The sequence below is a fragment of the Rhinatrema bivittatum genome, chromosome 3 (assembly GCF_901001135.1).
Source record: "Rhinatrema bivittatum chromosome 3, aRhiBiv1.1, whole genome shotgun sequence".
In the NCBI taxonomy this organism is placed as follows: Eukaryota; Metazoa; Chordata; class Amphibia; order Gymnophiona; family Rhinatrematidae; genus Rhinatrema; species Rhinatrema bivittatum.
Window position 1 is genome coordinate 215522827 of NC_042617.1, and position 18214 is coordinate 215541040.

General features: G+C 41.7%; 1 protein-coding gene across 1 annotated transcript in view; it reads left to right on the top strand.

Annotated features, from left to right (window-relative positions):
* Positions 1–18214, top strand: part of NUP133 (nucleoporin 133) — a 271938-nt gene that overhangs the window by 24215 nt on the left and 229509 nt on the right. Inside the window, exon 3 of the mRNA XM_029594184.1 lies at positions 16496–16599. Coding sequence (XP_029450044.1) covers positions 16496–16599 — 104 coding nt within the window. The remainder of the gene's footprint in view (positions 1–16495; positions 16600–18214) is intronic.

Here is an 18214-nt window from a genome sequence, read left to right on the forward strand (position 1 = left end):
CTTATTTCCACAGGGATGAATTACCAACCCTAGTCTCCTAGACCCTGAAGACATTGGGAGTCTGAGCCAAAGAAGAACCCTATCCTGGTGTCTCTTCGGAAAGCCTCTTGCTATTTTCTGATGCTGGAAGCCATCCAGGAGTTGAATGGGATGTCCCGGAGGCAAGTTTTAAAGGAGGTCGGGCCTTAGAGGCCTTGTACCCTCTGGACCCAGCAGTCAAGGAACGCCTGCATTTCCCAAAAGTGGATGCCCTGGTCTGTGCCATCTAGAAGCAAACAACCATCCCTGCAGAGTGAGGCGTGGCCTTGAAGGATGCTCACAATAGGTGGTTGGAATCCATCCTTAAGCAAGCTTTTGACGTGACAGCAATGACAATGCGGGTTGCTTCCTGTTGTTCCCTGGTGGCTCGCTCCTGTCTGCTTCTCTCTCTTGAGGCAGATAGCTCTAGGGCGCATGCCAAAGAGGTGATTAAACCCACAGTGGACTTCCTGGCGGATGCAAGCCTCAGACCTAGTGCGTACCTCTGCCAGAGGAGTAGCCTCAGTGGTGGCAGCCAGAAGACAGCTATGGTTACGAAATTGGTCAGCGGATACAACCTCTAAGGCGAACTTCACAAAGATGCCCTTTAATGGATCCCTCCTATTCAGAAGCAAATTGGAGAGGCTAGCCAGTAAGTGGGTTGACTCTCCAGTGCCCTGGCTTCAGAAGAAGATTAAAAACAGGACACAATGCCCCTCACCTATGAAGGGTCGGGCCAGTGGCTCCCAGCACTTCCGGCCCTACAGAAACTTGTCATTACAGTCATCTCAGCCTTTTCGACAGCAGGCCCAGCCATCTGGAACAACCTCCCCACAGAACTCAGGCTGGAACCGTGCCTACTAACATTCAAGAAAAAAACTCAAAAATTGGCTGTTCCGCCAAGCCTTCCCGGATCCCTCAGACACACATTAGATGATCCCGCTCAAGAGCAATGAAACCTCTCTATCCCTCTAAATACCGCATTCGCTCTAGTCCATCTTTTAATAATTGGACTTACACTAGTCCGGATTATGTTATGTCTCTCTTGTACTTAATCTAATTTAATACCCTCTTCGGGCTTTTTCTTCCAGCTGCCTAAGCTTCCAAGTTTACAGTCCTTGTTAAATGTAACTTTTCGTCTTTTATTGCTTTTGTTTTTTGTTTCTTGAATATAAAAAGTTGTTCCTTCTGTTATCTACCCTTGTTCGATGTAAACCGATTTGATATGGTATTTAACCATGAAGGTCGGTATAGAAAAATAATAAATAAATAAATCTCGACCCTCGGGAAGCTCTGTCCTTTCAGAACTGACAACTAAAAAGAGGAACAGGTTCAAGCTCAGGTTCGACCTGAACTTCTCAAAGATATTTGGTCGACCCATCCACGGGATGAGGAGATAGGGGGCCAAGTATCACTCTTCTATCACCGGTGGGTCAAGATCACATTGGACAAATGGGTACTGGACATCATACGAGAAGGTTACGCTCTGGAATTTCGCAGCATCCCTCAGGGACAGGTTCATGATGTCAACTTGCCACTCCCAGCTCAAGAAACTGGCAGTGGAATCCACACTGATAAGGCTCCTCAATCTGAGGGCTATAACTCTGGTACCTACACCCCAAGTAAATATGGGATGTTATTCTATCTATTTCATCGTGCCCAAGAAAGAGGGCTCGTTCTGCCTCATCCTGGACCTTGAGTGTCAAGTCACATCTGCGTATAATTCACTTCAGCATGAAAACTCTTCGCTCCATCATAATGACAGTGCAACCAGGAGAGTTTTTAACCTCCCTGGACCTCTTGGAGGCCTACCTTTATATTCCAATTTGTTAAGACCACCAGCGTTTTATATGCTTTGCGGTATTGGGCCGACATTACCAGTTCCGGGCATTGCCCTTCAACCTGGCAACTGCCCCCAGAACATTCTCCAAGATTATGGTGGTCGTGGGGGCGGCACTGAGGAAAGAAAGGGATCCTGGTGCACCCTTGCTTGGATGACTGGCTGATCCAGGTGAAGTCGTTGGAAGAGAGCCTCCAGGTGACCAGCAGGGTTGGGTCCCTCCTACAGTAACTCAGTTGGGTTGTGAACACGGACAAGAGCAGTCTCAAACCTTCCTAGTCCTTAGAGTACCTAGGGGTCCGATTCGACACCAAGCAGGACAAGGTCTTCCTCCGTCCCTTGAGGAGAAGGATACTGATGGACCAAGTGCGTCTGACGAACACAATGCGCCCCAATGTATGGGACTATCTCCAGGTCCTTGGCTTCATGGCATCAACCCTGGAAGTAGTACCGTGGGCGAGGGCACACATGTGGCCTCTCCAGCACTCCCTACTGTCATGCTGGAACCCACTGTCTCAAGACTACACGATTTGCCTCCACCTACTGATGTAAGTATGCTTTCGGCTCCAGTGGTGGCTACAGGAAGTTCACCTAAGCAGGGGGTGTAAGCCTGTCCCAATTGAGCTGGATTGTCCTCAATACGAACGCGAGCATCCAAGGGTGGGGAGCTCACTGTCAGGCACTGACAGCCCAGGTACGATGGACCGAGGAAGAGGCGAACTGGAACATAAACCACCTGGAAGCGCGGGCGGTCAGATTATCATGCCTGCATTTCAGCCACAGGCTCCAGGGGCAAGCAATCCGCGTGATGTCGGACAGTGCAACTACAGTTGCCTACATCAGCTGCCAGGGAGGAACCAAAAGCCACCAAGCGTCTCTGGAAATAGACCTCCTTATGGAATGGGCAGAGTTAAAACTACAAGGGATTTCAACCTCCCACATAGTCTGCTCTGACGTTGTCTTTTCCCACTATCTCAGCAGGGAAAGCCTGGATCCGGGGGAATGGATACGGTTACCCAGAGCCTTCCAGCTCCTAGTAGATTGCTGGGGCCTCCCATCCTTCGACCTACTGGCTACAATGCGAAGGTTCCCTGGTTCTTCAGTTGTAGATGAGATCAGCTCTCCCAAGGGATAGACGCCCTCATCCAGATCTGGCCAGAGGAGGACTTACTGTACGCCTTCCCTCTGTGGCCTCTACTGGGCAAGGTCATTCGCAAGATTGAACACCACAGAGGATTAGTCCTTCTGGTGGCCCTAGGTGCCTGTGGTATGTGGACTTGCGGTGGCTTCTTGTGGAGAGTCCCTTCTGTCTCCCCCTGCACAAGGACTTTCTCCAGCAGGGTCTGATCCTTCATGAAGATCCAGCTTGATTCTCTCTTTCCGGCTCGCCTGACGAAGCGTGGATATTCGGCGCCCATCATCACCACTTTACTCCGCACGTGGGAGTTTTTGACGTCCCTGGTGTACGTTCAGATTTGGAGAATCTTTGAGGCCTGGTGCGGGGTGCGCTCATGAACAGCCAAGAATCCCATGATCCTGGAATTTTTACAGGATGGCCTGAACAAAGGGTTTTCCCTCAACTCCCTGAAGGTCCAGGTGGCAGCCCTCTCCTGCTTCAGGGTCGAGGTTAATGGAACACATCTGTCTGCACATCTGGATTTGGCCCACTTCCTAAAAGGGGTTAAACTCCGACCACTCTTAAAGTGGCCGCTCCCCTTATGGAACCTCAATCTAGTACTGGACTTTCTGGAAGCGCCTTCCTTCAGACCACTGCACAGTCTGTTGCTACGCCTATTAACAGTAAAGACTATATTCTTGTTGGCAATATGCTTGGCTCGTCACATCTCTGAGCTACAGGCTCTGCCTTGTCAGGAACCGTTCCTGGTCAAAATGATGAGACGGACAGTGAAATGCTAAGAGAAATTAGGGAAGCTAACCAAATTGGTAGTGCGGTAATAATGGGAGATTTCAATTACCCCAATATTGACTGGCTAAATGTATCATCTGGACATGCTAAAGAGATAAAGTTCCTGGATGGAATAAATGACAGCTTTATGGGGCAATTGGTTCAGGAACCGACGAGAGAAAGCAATTTTAGATCTAATTCTCAGTGGAGCACAGGATTTGGTGAGAGAGAGGATTTGGTGGGGCCGCTTGGCAATAGTGATCATAATATGGTCAAATTTGAATTAATGACTGGAAGGGGGACAGTAAGCAAATCCACGGCTCTCGAGCTAAACTTTCAAAAGGGAAACTTTGATAAAATGAGAAAAATAGTTAGAAAAAAACTGAAAGGAGCAGCTACAAAGGTAAAAAATGTGCAAGAGGCGTGGAAATTGTTAAATACCATCCTAGAAGCACAGTTCAGATGTATTCCACACATCAAGAAAGGTGGAAAGAAGGCACAACGATCACCGGCATGGTTAAAAGGGGAGTTGAAAGTAGCTATTTTAGCCAAAAGATCTTCATTCAAAAATTGGAAGAAGGATCCAACAGAAGAAAATAGGATAATGCACAAGCGTCGGCAAGTAAAATGTAAGACATTGATAAGACAGGCTAAGAGAGAATTTGAAAAGAAGTTGGCCATAGAGGCAAAAACTTTTTAGAATATATCCGAAGCAGAAAGACTGTGAGGGAGTCAGTTGGACCGTTAGATGATCGAGGGGTTAAAGGGGAACTTAGAGAAGATAAGGCCATCGCGGAAAGATTAAATGATATTTTTTTGCTTCAGTGTATACTGAAGAGGATATTGGGGAGAAAGCCGTATCGAAGGTTTTCATGGGTAATGATTCAGATGGACTGAACCAAATCTCTGTCAACCTAGAAGATGTGGTAGGCCTGATTGACAAACTGAAGAGTAAAAAATCACCTGGACCGGATGGTATACACCCCAGGGTTCTGAAGGAACTAAAAAATGAAATTTCAGACCTATTAGTACAAATTTGTAACCTATCATTAAAATCATCCATTGTACCTGAAGACTGGAGGGTGGCTAATGTAACCCCAATATTTGAAAAGGCGATCTGGGAACCTACAGACCAGTTAGCCTGACTTCAGTGCCAGGAAAAATAATGGAAAGTGTTCTAAACATCAAAATCACAGAACATATAGAAAGACATTGTTTAATGGAACCAAGTCAGCATGGCTTTACCCAAGGCAAGTCTTGCCTCACAAATCTGCTTCACTTTTTTGAAGGAGTTAATAAACATGTAGATAAAGGTGAACCGGTAGATGTAGTGTATTTGGATTTTCAGAAAGCGTTTGACAAAGTTCCTCATGAGAGGCTTCTAGGAAAAGTAAAAAGTCATGGGATACGTGGCGATGTCCTTTTGTGGCTTACAAACTGGCTAAAAGACAGGAAACAGAGTAGGATTAAATGGACAATTTTCTCAGTGGAAGGGAGTGGGCAGTGGAGTGCCTCAGGGATCTGTATTGGGACCCGTAGTTTTCAATATATTTATAAATGATCTGGAAAGAAACACGACAAGTGAGGTAATCAAATTTGCAGATGATACAAAATTATTCAGAGTAGTTAAATCAATAGCAGATTATGATAAATTGCAGGAAGACCTTCTGAGACTGGAAAATTGGGCATCCAAATGGCAGATGAAATTTAATGTGGATAAGTGCAAGGTGATGCATATAGGGAAAAATAACCCATGCTATAGTTACACAATGTTAGGAGCTACCATCCAAGAAAGAGATCTAGGCATCATAGTGGATAGCACATTGAAATCGTTTTAAAATCATGAGAGGTCTAGAATGGGTAAACGTGAATCGGTTATTTACTCTTTCGGATAATAGAAAGACAAGGAGATACTCCATGAAGTTAATATGTGGCACATTTAAAACTAATCGGAGAAAGTTCTTTCACTCAATGCACAATTAAACTCTGGAATTTGTTGCTAGAGGATGTGGTTAATGCAGTTAATGTAGCTGTGTTTAAAAAAGGATTGGATAAGTTCTTGGAGGAGATATCAGTTACCTGCTATTAAGTTCACTTAGAGAATAGCCACTGCCGTTAGCAGTGGTAACATGGAATAGACTTAGTTTTTGGGTACTTGCCAGGTTCCTATGGCCTGGATTGGCCACTGTTGGAAACAGGATGCTGGGCTTGATGGACCCTTGGTCTGACCCAGTATGGCATGTTCTTATGACTCATCTTGACCATTCTCCAGTATCATTCTCAATACTTGTGAGTGGTTTTGTGTAAGTGGTGACTTTGTTAGTCACCAGCTGCTTGCTCTTCTGATTATAGCCTCCCACACTTTCCTTCTCTTCCCCTGACAGTGGCTGTTCTTGCCCTTGTACAGAGCTCACTCAATTAGAGGCTTCTTTCCAGATTTTTATATTATTGTCATGTTACTAACCTGGTATTCAGGGAGATGAGTTTGTTCACTGAATTCAGCAGAGTATCTTACTTGATATTCTTTCTATTTGCTTGCTGAGAAACGATTTATTAGCGTCTGTATCACCTGTCCTATCAGCAATACTTACTTCATGGGAGGAGGAATGCAGTGCGGTCACATTTCTGTTGCTGACCCGAATATAATTCTGAATTTGGTCCACTCCTTGGATGTAAGTGTGGTGTTAAAGGCCTGCTAAGGGGAACCTTAGAAGGCGCCTCCTTCGCCTTTTCAGGGAAAGGGAGCTCTTGTTTTCCTTTCCCCTGGCAAGTGTGCTTCTGTGTAACTGGGTGCTCCTTCACTTCCCTGCTGGAGGCAGGGGCCCGTTTGGGGAGGGGAGTTTGTTCCGCTTTGCCACGTGAATATGTAGTCCAGCAGTCGTGACAAATATGGTGCTGTTTCCAGATGTGGTGTTTCACAGTGCTGGCATGGATTCCTTTTAGTGGAAATCTGCTCCCAGGGAACAGGAAAGGCTATCTCTTTGGTAAGGGAGTATGTTTCCACTACCTGTTCTATAAAAACATGTCACTTAGCATCCATTCTGGGCAAGTGGGTGTCAGTTAAGTTGTATGCTGAGCCCTAAAGGGTGGGTGATTCCATCTATGTCATGTCTTAAGCAGCAGAAGAGGAACGGAATGCTCATCTGCATACTGTTCCCAGCAGTTCCTGGGAGAGATCTCCAGAGGTGATTCAGGCTTCAAACTCCACAGCCTCAGCTTCAAAAGGCCCCACACCTCTTGCAGCAGAAGAAGACTGGAAGACGTATCTGCATATTGTTCCCGGCAGCCCCCAGGAGAACATAAGAACATGCCATACTGGGTCAGACCAAGGGTCCATCAAGCCCAGCATCCTGTTTCCAACAGTGGCCAATCCAGGCCATAAGAACCTGGCAAGTACCCAAAAACTAAGTCTATTCCATGTTACTGTTGCTAGTAATAGCAGTGGCTATTTTCTAAGTCAACTTAATTAATAGCAGGTAATTGACTTCTCCTCCAAGAATTAAAAAAAAAAAAAATTGGATAAACACAGCTATACTAACTGCACTAACCACATCCTCTGGCAACAAATTCCAGAGTTTAATTGTGCGTTGAGTAAAAAAGAACTTTCTCAGATTAGTTTTTAATGTGCCACATGCTAACTTCATGGAGTGCCCTCTAGTCTTTCTATTATCTGAAAGAGTAAATAACCGATTCACATCTACCCGTTCTAGACCTCTCATGATTTTAAACACCTCTATCATATCCCCCCTCAGCCGTCTCTTTTCCAAGCTGAAAACTCCTAACCTCTTTAGTCTTTCCTCACAGGGGAGCTGTTCCATTCACCTTATCTTTTTGGTAGCCCTTCTCTTTACCTTCTCCATCGCAATTATATCTTTTTTGAGATGCAACGACCAGAATTGTTCACAGTATTCAAGGTGCGGTCTCACCATGGAGCAATACAGAGGCATTATGACATTTTCAGTTTTATTCACCATTCCCTTTCTAATAATTCCCAACATTCTGTTTGCTTTTTTGACTGCCACAGCACACTGAACCAACTATTTCAATGTGTTATCCACTATGATGCCTAGATCTTTCTTGGGTTGTAGCACCTAATATGGAACCCAACATCGTGTAATTATAGCATGGGTTATTTTTCCCTATATGCATCACCTTGCACTTATCCACATTAAATTTCATCTGCCATTTTGATGCCCAATTTTCCAGTCTCACAAGGTCTTCCTGCAATTTATCACAATCTGCTTGTGATTTAACTACTCTGAACAATTTTGTATCATCTGCAAATTTGATTCTCACTCGTATTTCTTTCCAGATCATTTATAAATATTGAAAAGTAAGGGTCCCAATACAGATCCCTGCGGCACTCCACTGCCCACTCCCTTCCACTGAGAAAATTATCCATTTAATCCTACTCTCTGTTTCCTGTCTTTTAGCCAGTTTGCAATTCACGAAAGGACATCGCCACCAATTCCATGACTTTTTACTTTTCCTAGAAGCCTCTCATGAGGAACTTTGTCAAACGCCTTTTGAAAATATAAGTATACTACATCTACTGGTTCACCATTATCCACATGTTTATTAACTCCTTCAAAAAAGTGAAGCAGATTTGTGAGGCAAGACTTGCCTTGGGTAAAGCCATGCTGACTTTGTTCCATTAAACCATGTCTTTCTATATGTTCTGTGATTTTGATGTTTAGAACACTTTCCACTATTTTTCCTGGCACTGAAGTCAGGCTAACTGGTCTGTAGTTTCCCAGATCGCCCCTGGGGCCCTTCTTAAATATTGGGGTTACATTAGCTATCCTCCAGTCTTCAGGTACAATGGCTGATTTTAATGATGGGTTACAAATTTTTACTAATAGGTCTGAAATTTCATTTTTTAGCTCCTTCAGAACTCTGGGGTGTATACCATCCGGTCCAGTTGATTTACTACTCTTCAGTTTGTCAATCAGGTCTACCACATCTTCTAGGTTCACCGTGATTTGATTCAGTCCATCTGAATCATTGCCCATGAAAACCTTCCTTTTTACAAACTGTCCATGGTGAGCAGTAGGCTTTATGTGACATAAATTTTTAACCTAGCCGCTGTCAAAGGAGTGAGTACAAAGTGGCGGTTTTACAATCACAGAAATAGTTGGTTTTCCACCGATGAATATTTCTCTCTTGTGCAACTATATGCATATGAGAGATTCATATTTACAGTAATGTGTTCGTGAATGAGCCAATTGAAGTGGCTGTTAAGCCCCTGAGGCAGCTCGTTGAGCGAAACTCGGCCAGAGTCGGGCAAGATTCAATAAAGTCCTTTTTCACCGATCCATATCTTTGTGTTTATTGCTACCAGCCATCTTGGATCGGTTTCCGATTTGTTTCTTGGGACCATGAAAACCTTCTCCAGTACGGGTACCTCCCCAACATCCTCTTCAGTAAATACTAAAGCAAAGAAATCATTTAATCTTTCCGCGATGGCCTTATCTTCTCTAAGTGCCCCTTTAACCCCTCGATCATCTAACGGTCCAACTGACTCCTCACAGGCTTTCTGCTTTGGATATATTTAAAAAAGATTTTACTGTGAGTTTTTGCCTCTATGGCCAACTTCTTTTCAAATTCTCTCTTAGCCTCATGTCTTACATTTAACTTGCCAACGTTTATGCATTATCCTATTTTCTTCTGTTGGATCCTTCTTCCAATTTTTGAATGAAGATCTTTTGGCTAAAATAGCTTCTTTCACCTCCACTTTTAACCATGCTGGTAATCGTTTTGCCTTCTTTCCTCCTTTCTTAATGTGTGGAATACATCTGGACTGTGCTTCTAGAATGGTATTTTTTAACAATGACCACGCCTCTTGCACATTTTTTACTTTTGTAGCTGCTCCTTTCAGTTTTTTCTAACAATTTCTCTCATTTTATCAAAGTTTCCCCTTTTGAAAGTTTAGCACGAGAGCTGTGGATTTGCATACTGTTCCTCTTCCAGTCATTAATTCAAATTTGATCATATTATGATCACTATTGCCAAGCAGCCCTACCACAGTTACCTCTCTCACCAAGTCCTGTGCTCCACTGAGAATTAGATCTAAAATTGCTCCTGAAGTCATAACGAATGATCCAGGCTTCAAATTACACAGCTCTAACTTCCAGAGTCCCTGCATCAGAAGAGAACCAGAAGCGCATACTTAGTAGTGCTCGCACCTCAAACCTTCTTATCATATTCTATCCGTTTACCTTGCTATATCTTATCTGTTTATTAGATGTTATGTTTTATTTGGTTTTATGTTTTGATGTTATATAATTGGGTTTGGTATTTGTAATTTGCTACAGATTTTATACAGAAGGAAAGATATAGGTAGATTAATTCTAGTGTTTTGAGGGTAATTGTCAGAGAAATATAAAATAAATCTACAGATTAGAAGTACTTTAGGTTAGCTTTACAACCTATAACAAATCAAATTATGATGCAGAAGTAGTCCAGCAGCTAGAGGGAGACTTTCCAGTCTTGTGCACTGAGTGCCATATGTATGATTACCTCCCAGCTGGCAAGAGGTTGTATGTACGCACTAGGCGCAAAGAGCTCTTAGCCTTCAAAGAAGGAGTCCAATTTGTGGAGGCTAGAGTGGCAGACTTGGAGGAGCTGAGGGAGACAGAGGTATATAGATGAGACCTTCAGGGACATAGTAGAGTAGCTCCTTTTCTGCCTTGGAAGAAAAAGGTCACCTGGAAGGAGAGCAGAAAGTAAACCTGTAGCTAGGACCTGCCCTCAAGAGGATGTAGCATCCTCTTGCACCGAGGATAGGTCTCCAGGGGCATGTATCCAGGAGGGAATGGTTAGGATGACTGTTATAATTGGTGATTCAGTTAGGAAGGTTGATAGCTGGGTTGCTGGTGGACATGAAGATCGCTTGGTAACTTGCCTGTCTGGTGTGAAGGTGGCAGACCTCATGCATAATACAGAAAGTTACACACTGCGAAAAGATCAGGAAAGGGTACTTAAGTTTCTATTTTAATCCCACTATTCTGTAAACAGTGGGTTAGCATTAGCCATTTAAAATAATGCAAATGGGTAAATCATATTTATCCTTGACATTACAATAAGACATGAATTTTCCATCTTCTAACAAGTTTTCAATAGTCTATAAACATTTTTGTTGCCAGGCTAGTCAGTTAATATAAGCTTTGCCTATCAAGGATGAATTTATATCACATGGGAGATTTAATAGACTTGGCTCATAGACAACTAGCTTTTTGACTAAAATCGGTAACACCAAGCAAAGTTAATATATGGATGATTCTTTCAGCAATTTGAAAGGTAAAATTTGCAGAGGGAAATTATTTTTTCAAACGTAAAGCAAAGTAGGAGGTGAAGAATTAGATGGCCACATGCTACTTTGTCTCAACATGAAGGCCCTGCGACATGACACACAAAATCAGGAAAATTAACCCTGCTAAATCCTTTAAGAATTTTAACTTGAAGGGCTATCCTAGGAGAATTGGCTTTCCACAAGAATATGGATAACATTAATTCAACTATGGCATAGAAATCTGACGGGAACCTGGACAAGATATTATCAGCCCTAGGTCTTAGGACCATTTTGATTGATTCAAGTCTGCCACACCATGATAAATACAGATGTGACCACATTCTCTTACAGCTTTGGAATTGTAGACTAGTCCAATAAGGATATCAAACAGTTGGATGTAAGAACAAGAATTTTCCAAGGATGGCAGTCCTCACACTTGGGTGACATCCACTGGAGCCCGGCACAGAAAACGTGTGTCAAAATTTCTAGAACTTTGACGTAACCTCATTGAGCATGCCGAGGCATGCATTATACAAAGCATCCACATGGGGTCCCTTCAGTCTCTCTTTCCATGGAGCCTGTAGGTTGTGATCTGAGACTCTCTACTTGACTCTCTGAGAAGTTCTGCATTTTTTTTGTGGGATTTTTCTTTCAGCTGTTCATCGTGTGGTTTCGCAGTCTCTCTTTCGGTCTCCCTAGGCACTGATTCTCCTCTTGGTTCTGAAAAGGATGTGTGTCTCCCAGTCGATGTTGACATTGGCCGTCTTCAAGGAGGAACTGGTGAGACACAAAGCAGGCTGTGGATAAGGTGCTGCAGAGCCTCTGTGCTGGCACTGAGGTTAGCTTTGGTTGTCCTCGAGCTGCTGCTTGCAGGCACTGTATTGGCACAAACCCCAAACCAAATAAGCCTAATACTTCACTTTCCAAGCATATACAGCATAGTTCTCTGCTTCAACGGCAGGGGAGAAGAAAAGAGGGTTCGCACTCACAAAGCGGGGAGTAGCTGGCTTATTACGGCGGTTACTACCCCAAACCAAATGTGCCTGATACTTCGCTTTCGATGCATATCCAGCATGGCTCTCTGCTTCATGGCATGGGAGAGGCTGATACATCAAGCATTTCCAGCATAGCTCTCTGCTTCAACAGCAGGGGAATAAGAAAAGCTGAGGCTTCACGCATATCCAGAATAGCTTCAACTGCAGGGGAGAAGAAAAACAACCAATAGGGGCTGTATGACATAGTCTGGGTAAAGGGAATAAACATGGGTGTAGCTTGCTTATTGCAGCAGTTACTACCCCTACTACCCCTAACTAATCAAGCTAGGTATTTCACTTGGATGCAGCTCCATCACTGCTCTCTACATTAATGGTGGGGGTGGAAGGGAAATAGAACCAAGAGTTAAGAGAAAATGATAAGTATGAGAGAAAAAAATGTGTGAAGCTTGCTGGGCAGACTGGATGGGCCGTTTGGTCTTCTTCTGCCGTCATTTCTATGTTTCTATGTTTCAACTACCAATTCCTGTTCTGTCAAAGGTGCCCGGAGGGGCTTCGGGGTTGATGGCTGCCAGCTTAGTGATGATTTACGGCTCAGTGGGAGACACAACGTCCCTGAGGGGCCGTGGTTTCTCGGGGACCAGGCACCAATTACCAACTGCACCAGTCTATGACCCATTGGTCAAGGGCAGAGCGCCAAGAGACCCTTCCCTTGCAACGTGCAGTGACTCAGTTTCTCAGTAATCCTCAGGATATGGCAATGATTCTGGAGAGGTTTCTGATAATTGCATGTCTACAGATCTCCCCTCTGATCTCTCTCCTCCCCCCAATAGGAGGAAGGCTCATCCAATGGACCTTTACAGACAGAGGAAGAATCTAGGCATAAAATGCTTTATATTTTCCAGTACATGGAGCCTCCTAAGGAAATAGTGGCAGTCCCATACCATGAGATGCTCTTGGAGGTACTGATGAAGATATGGGAGAATCCTCTCTGTGGCTCCCATTATCAAGAAGGCAGACACAGTCTATCTTGTCAAAATATCTTCTGGATTTGACAAGTGTCAGCTGCCGCATCAATCTGTGGTGGTCAAATCTACTCTCAAAAAGGCTAAGGTTCCAGAACCCCTGGGGAGGGATTCCAGGGCTATGGATACTAAGAACATAAAACATACAGTCACGGTAACAGCAACGGTAACATGGAATAGACTTAGTTTTTGGGTACTTGCCAGGTTCTTATGGCCTGGATTGGCCACTGTTGGAAAGAGGATGCTGGGCTTGATGGACCCTTGGTCTGACCCAGTATGGCATGTTCTTATGTTCTTATACAGTTCTTATTGTGTATTTTGACTGTAATCCGCATTAATGGACTGTGAATTGCAGAATATAAATCCATGAAATAAATAAGAAGTTGCCATACTGGGTCAGAGAGAGGGCCCATCAAGCCCAGCATCCTCTTTCCAACATTGGCCAGTCCAGGTTACAAGTACCTGTCAAGTACCCAAGCATTAATAGATCCCATGCTACTAATTCCAGTAATAGCACTGGCTATTTCCTAATTCAACTTGATTAATAGTTTACGGACTTCTCCAGGAACTTATTCAAATCTTTTTTTAAACCCAGCTGCACTAATTTCCCTAACCGCATCCTCTGGCAATGAATTCCAGAACTTAATTATGTGTTGAATGAAAGAGAATTTTCTCAGATTTGTTTTAAATGTGCTAGTTTAGAACTTCATGGAATGCTCCCTAGTCCTATTATCTGAAAGAATAAATAACTGATTCACATTATCCGGTTCTAGTACTCATAATTTTTGAAAATTAATTTTTTGTTAAATTTAATATTACTTTCCATTTGAGGTATTTAGAATACTGAATAGTTACAAGTAGGGGTATGATTGCAATTCACAAATCACCCCGCCCTTCAAGGTCTTCTGACAAATTACAGCTAATCATTCCTCCTCTCTCATCTGCGAAACTATCCTCTACCAGACATAGAGCCTTCTCTATAGCTGGACCAACAGAATGGAACTCTATCCCAGGATACCTAAGTTCCATCAAAGATTCCAAAACATTCCAAAACATTCAAAAAAGAACTAAAAACATGATCAATATATATATCAATATCAACCTTCATCTTGAACTCTAATACTTCTTTAATAAGTTTCCTCTAAATTAAGCCTTAAATTGTCTCATTCTAACATGTTATACTCTGCTGCTGCCGAGATGTTATAACTATGTTTATATTGTGTTATAATTTATAACCTGTTCATTGTATGAAGTTGTTACACTGTAAACCGGGGTGAAGGCACTCAGCTATACTTCGGTATAAAAAAAGAATATAAATAAATAAATAAAATATTTTTTTTTAAATAAAAATGCCACTTTTTGAAAGCTGTGGGCATATATTGGACACACATGATAGGCACAAAAAGGAGTTGAATTAGCACAAGTTTGAAACTTGTGAGCAGTAGCACCAGTTGTCACGGCTTCAACCCTGGCTATTGTCCATTTCCTTATCTCTCATACACATTCATAATTCAGTCATCTTAAAAAAATTTTTTTTTTTAATTTATGAATTTTCAAAATACTTTTACAAGAACATCGTCATTTGCAATTACAGAACTAAAATGTAATCATCCACAAGTCAAAATGAAAACGATACACTATATATGTACCTTCTGATCTAAACAAAGGTAAATTAAGAGAATCCTCAAAAAAGAAAACATGAGCGCAATTTTTCTAGGAATAAACATTAATGTATTGGAAATAGTGCAATTGGTACCCCTTATCTCTTTTTCAAACTTAACCAGATATTATACCTCCGAGAAGAATTTTAAGCTGCGCTGGATCTATAAATGAATAATTTTTTTCCCCATACTTGATAATGCATTTATAGGGATATTTTAATAGGAAAAAACTTCCCTTATTTATTTATTTTTGACTTTTATATACCGACATTCCTGTAAGGACTACAAATCACATCGGTTTACCATGAACATAACATCGCATTTGAGCGTTACATGGAACAGAGTGAGAGACAGGTGAATACTGGGATAACCGGGACTAAGAACTTACCCGTTGAGAAACATAACATTACTCTAAATAGAACATAAATAAATACTTCAAAAACGGAACATAATATCTACTACCTCCTTCCTTTAAAGCTAAGAATTTTTTCCTACGGAGTTGAGTACTCTTTACCAAATCAGGGAACATCCAAATTCTCTGCCCATAAAACGTTTTTAATCTATTATGAAAGCAAAATTTCATAATATTATCTTTATCTGTGATAAAGCAAATAGAATTAACAATGTAATCTTAAAACGGAACGTATATCTCACGTTTATTTACTCATACTCTGATCTGAAATGCCTAAACAGCACTTAGACTGTAACTCTTCATGTGTTGCCTTGGGAAATTTAAATATCAAAACCAGTTTATAGGTGGATATGATTACTTAGGGAAGGGGTGAGGAAGAAGATGCCTGGGAGAGAAGCACATATGTGTGTTAAAGTAGCTGAGATGTAGTCTTTGGGGAATGGAACTAAAATCACAAATGAATCAATGTTGCTATGTTTTGTGATTTTTAGCTGTTCAACCATTTCAGAAACTTTTTTTTTTAAAGATTGAATGTATGTTAAAGATGTGCAGATGGACAGTAGCCGGGAATGAAGTCTGCCAACAGCTTTCAGTATCACAATTTCACCCTTTGGAGTCAGTTTTTCTACAGTTTCCAACTTGGGCTTGCTTTTGTGTGCAGATTTGACAGTATTTGAAATTAATCGTTCTGCTAATATGGTTGTGGGATTTAAAATTCCTTTTTCATCTTTGGTGGCACTCTTTGGAATCTTTCCCAAAAATTTCAAAGGAAATAAGAGCTCGATTCTCTGGATTATAAAAGTTTTTTTATTGGCTTGTAAAGCAATATTGACAAATTGGATAACATCGGATGGACCTTCTATAATATATTGGCGTTCTTCTATAATAAATTTATTAACCATGAAAACTCTGGCCAATACCACTCTGCCAATCAGAACCAGAAGAGCAATAAATGCAATTTGGCTCCCTTTTATATTAACATTACCACATGACTCAAAGTCTTTTTCTTAATCGAATAGATATCTAACAGATGATCTTTAATGTACTTCAATAAGGACTGAATAATTTTAAAAACCCCATTGGTGCAGGGAGGGAGGGAGGAATGGAATGGAGGGGTGGTTTTGGGAGGAGGGATAAGAGTTAAATGGACTAGGAAGAGAAAAATGAACATAAGAGTTTTACAAAAAATATGCTGTATGTAATCAGATATATACTTTGTAATGTTCATTATTTTATGCTTTTTAAAAAAATAAAAACAGATTTACCATTAATCTGTCAAATTTTTGGAGCTCTGTGTTTTGTCACTGTGATTGCTGAAGAGATTTGCTAAGGTGTTCACTGTCTCTGCAGCTGATGATTCGTTGACTGTCCAAGTGGATGAAAGCAGATGGGCTTGGCTGGTCTGCAAAGACAGGCTGATAATATGGAAGATCGCTCAATCATCATTTACTAAGGTTAGTTTAACAGCAGTACTGGAAGAAATTAATATTAGACAATTCAGTTGGTAGTTGAAATTGGTTCTTTAAAGTTTCCTGTTTTCCATCCTTTTATTTTCAGCTTGGAATAGTGATTTGAATTTTAGATTTACTTACTTGCCTTTCCAAAATCTCAGCGCAAGGCAAGTTACAATTCAGCTACAGTTGTGCCCGTGAGGGCTTATAATCTATATTGGCATTCAAAGCTTATGAAAGCTCATTCTGCTTACCCATTTTCAGCCTTATTAATGTGATTAAATCAAGGGCTACTGTGCTAATCTTTATCAGAACCCTGTGCGGAAATATGCAATGTATGAATAGTTCACAGACAGCCATAGAATGGACTCAGGTAAGGAGATTTAAAAAATATAGATGGGAATGTAGCCATAACAAAATGTGTTGTAGGACTGTTCAACAGTATAAACACCTTCTACTAGCACAGTGCTTCTCAACCCTTTTTTTTATTTCAGGGCACATTTTTTGAATTTCTTTGATTCTTGTGGAATGCTGAACTGAATTCTGCAATATTGTGCTTTCATTACTTACTAGTTGCTGGTCACTTGACTACAAGAATGCCAGGACATTAGTCTGAAAGAATTCTGCAAAAAGGATGGGGATCATGGCAGGCTCTTGGCAATATATGATTCTTCCAATATTTTTTTATTTTAGCTTTGTTTTTAAATCAGTTTCCTAGCTATATTTTACCTTTTTTTAAAATGTGCCTTCATATGTTCTTACTTATCCATGACAGAATATTCAGCCACACAAATGGGTGGCGTCACTGGATTTATCTATTTATTTATTAACGTTTATATACCGAGGTTCCTATATGGGATACAGATCACGCCGGTTTACAAAAAACTACAACTTCGCTCACAGGCAGTACATGAAACAAGTAAATACAAGAACTGATACAGAAGCCTGAGGCTATATTGAAGCTGGTAAAATACTTGGTTCCCTGAATTTTGGTCAAATTCTGACCCAGGGGGCCATGACCATGGTCCACCTGGACAAGGGCACAATTTTGTTCAGTTTCCTGTAATTTATAGCGAGTCTTCATGTGCTGTTCTTTTACAAGATGGGACATATCTGGCTGTTAATGGTACTGTTACACTAGCAATCTCTTAGTTCTAGATAATTTGATTTTTTGCACTGACTAGTATGAAGCTAGTGATATCTTGTACTGGTATACAAAAACAGGCTTGCTTTTTGTGAATACTCTGTGGACAGCCTTCTGAAAGGAGATTGGTCCTTTCACTGCATGTGACAGTGAATGGACCAATTGACAAAAGGTGGAATGAATAAATTAATACTAAGTGCCCGACACTTAATGTTATTCACTACTCACTTATTGTCGATTGGTCCGTTCACTGTCACATGTCAGTGAAAAGGACCAATCGGGAACAGCCCTGCTAGAGGAGGGTCTCCAGCAGGGGTTCCTGGCCGGGAGGGTGAGATTTGCAGTTTGGCAAGGGTGGTTTTTGTAAAGACTTTGGATTCCAAATTCAGGTACTGGACTACCAGGCCTGACCCGTACCGCTTGTCCCATCGGGCCAGATCTTGGAGGTGGTCAGACCATTTTTTAAACTTTTTT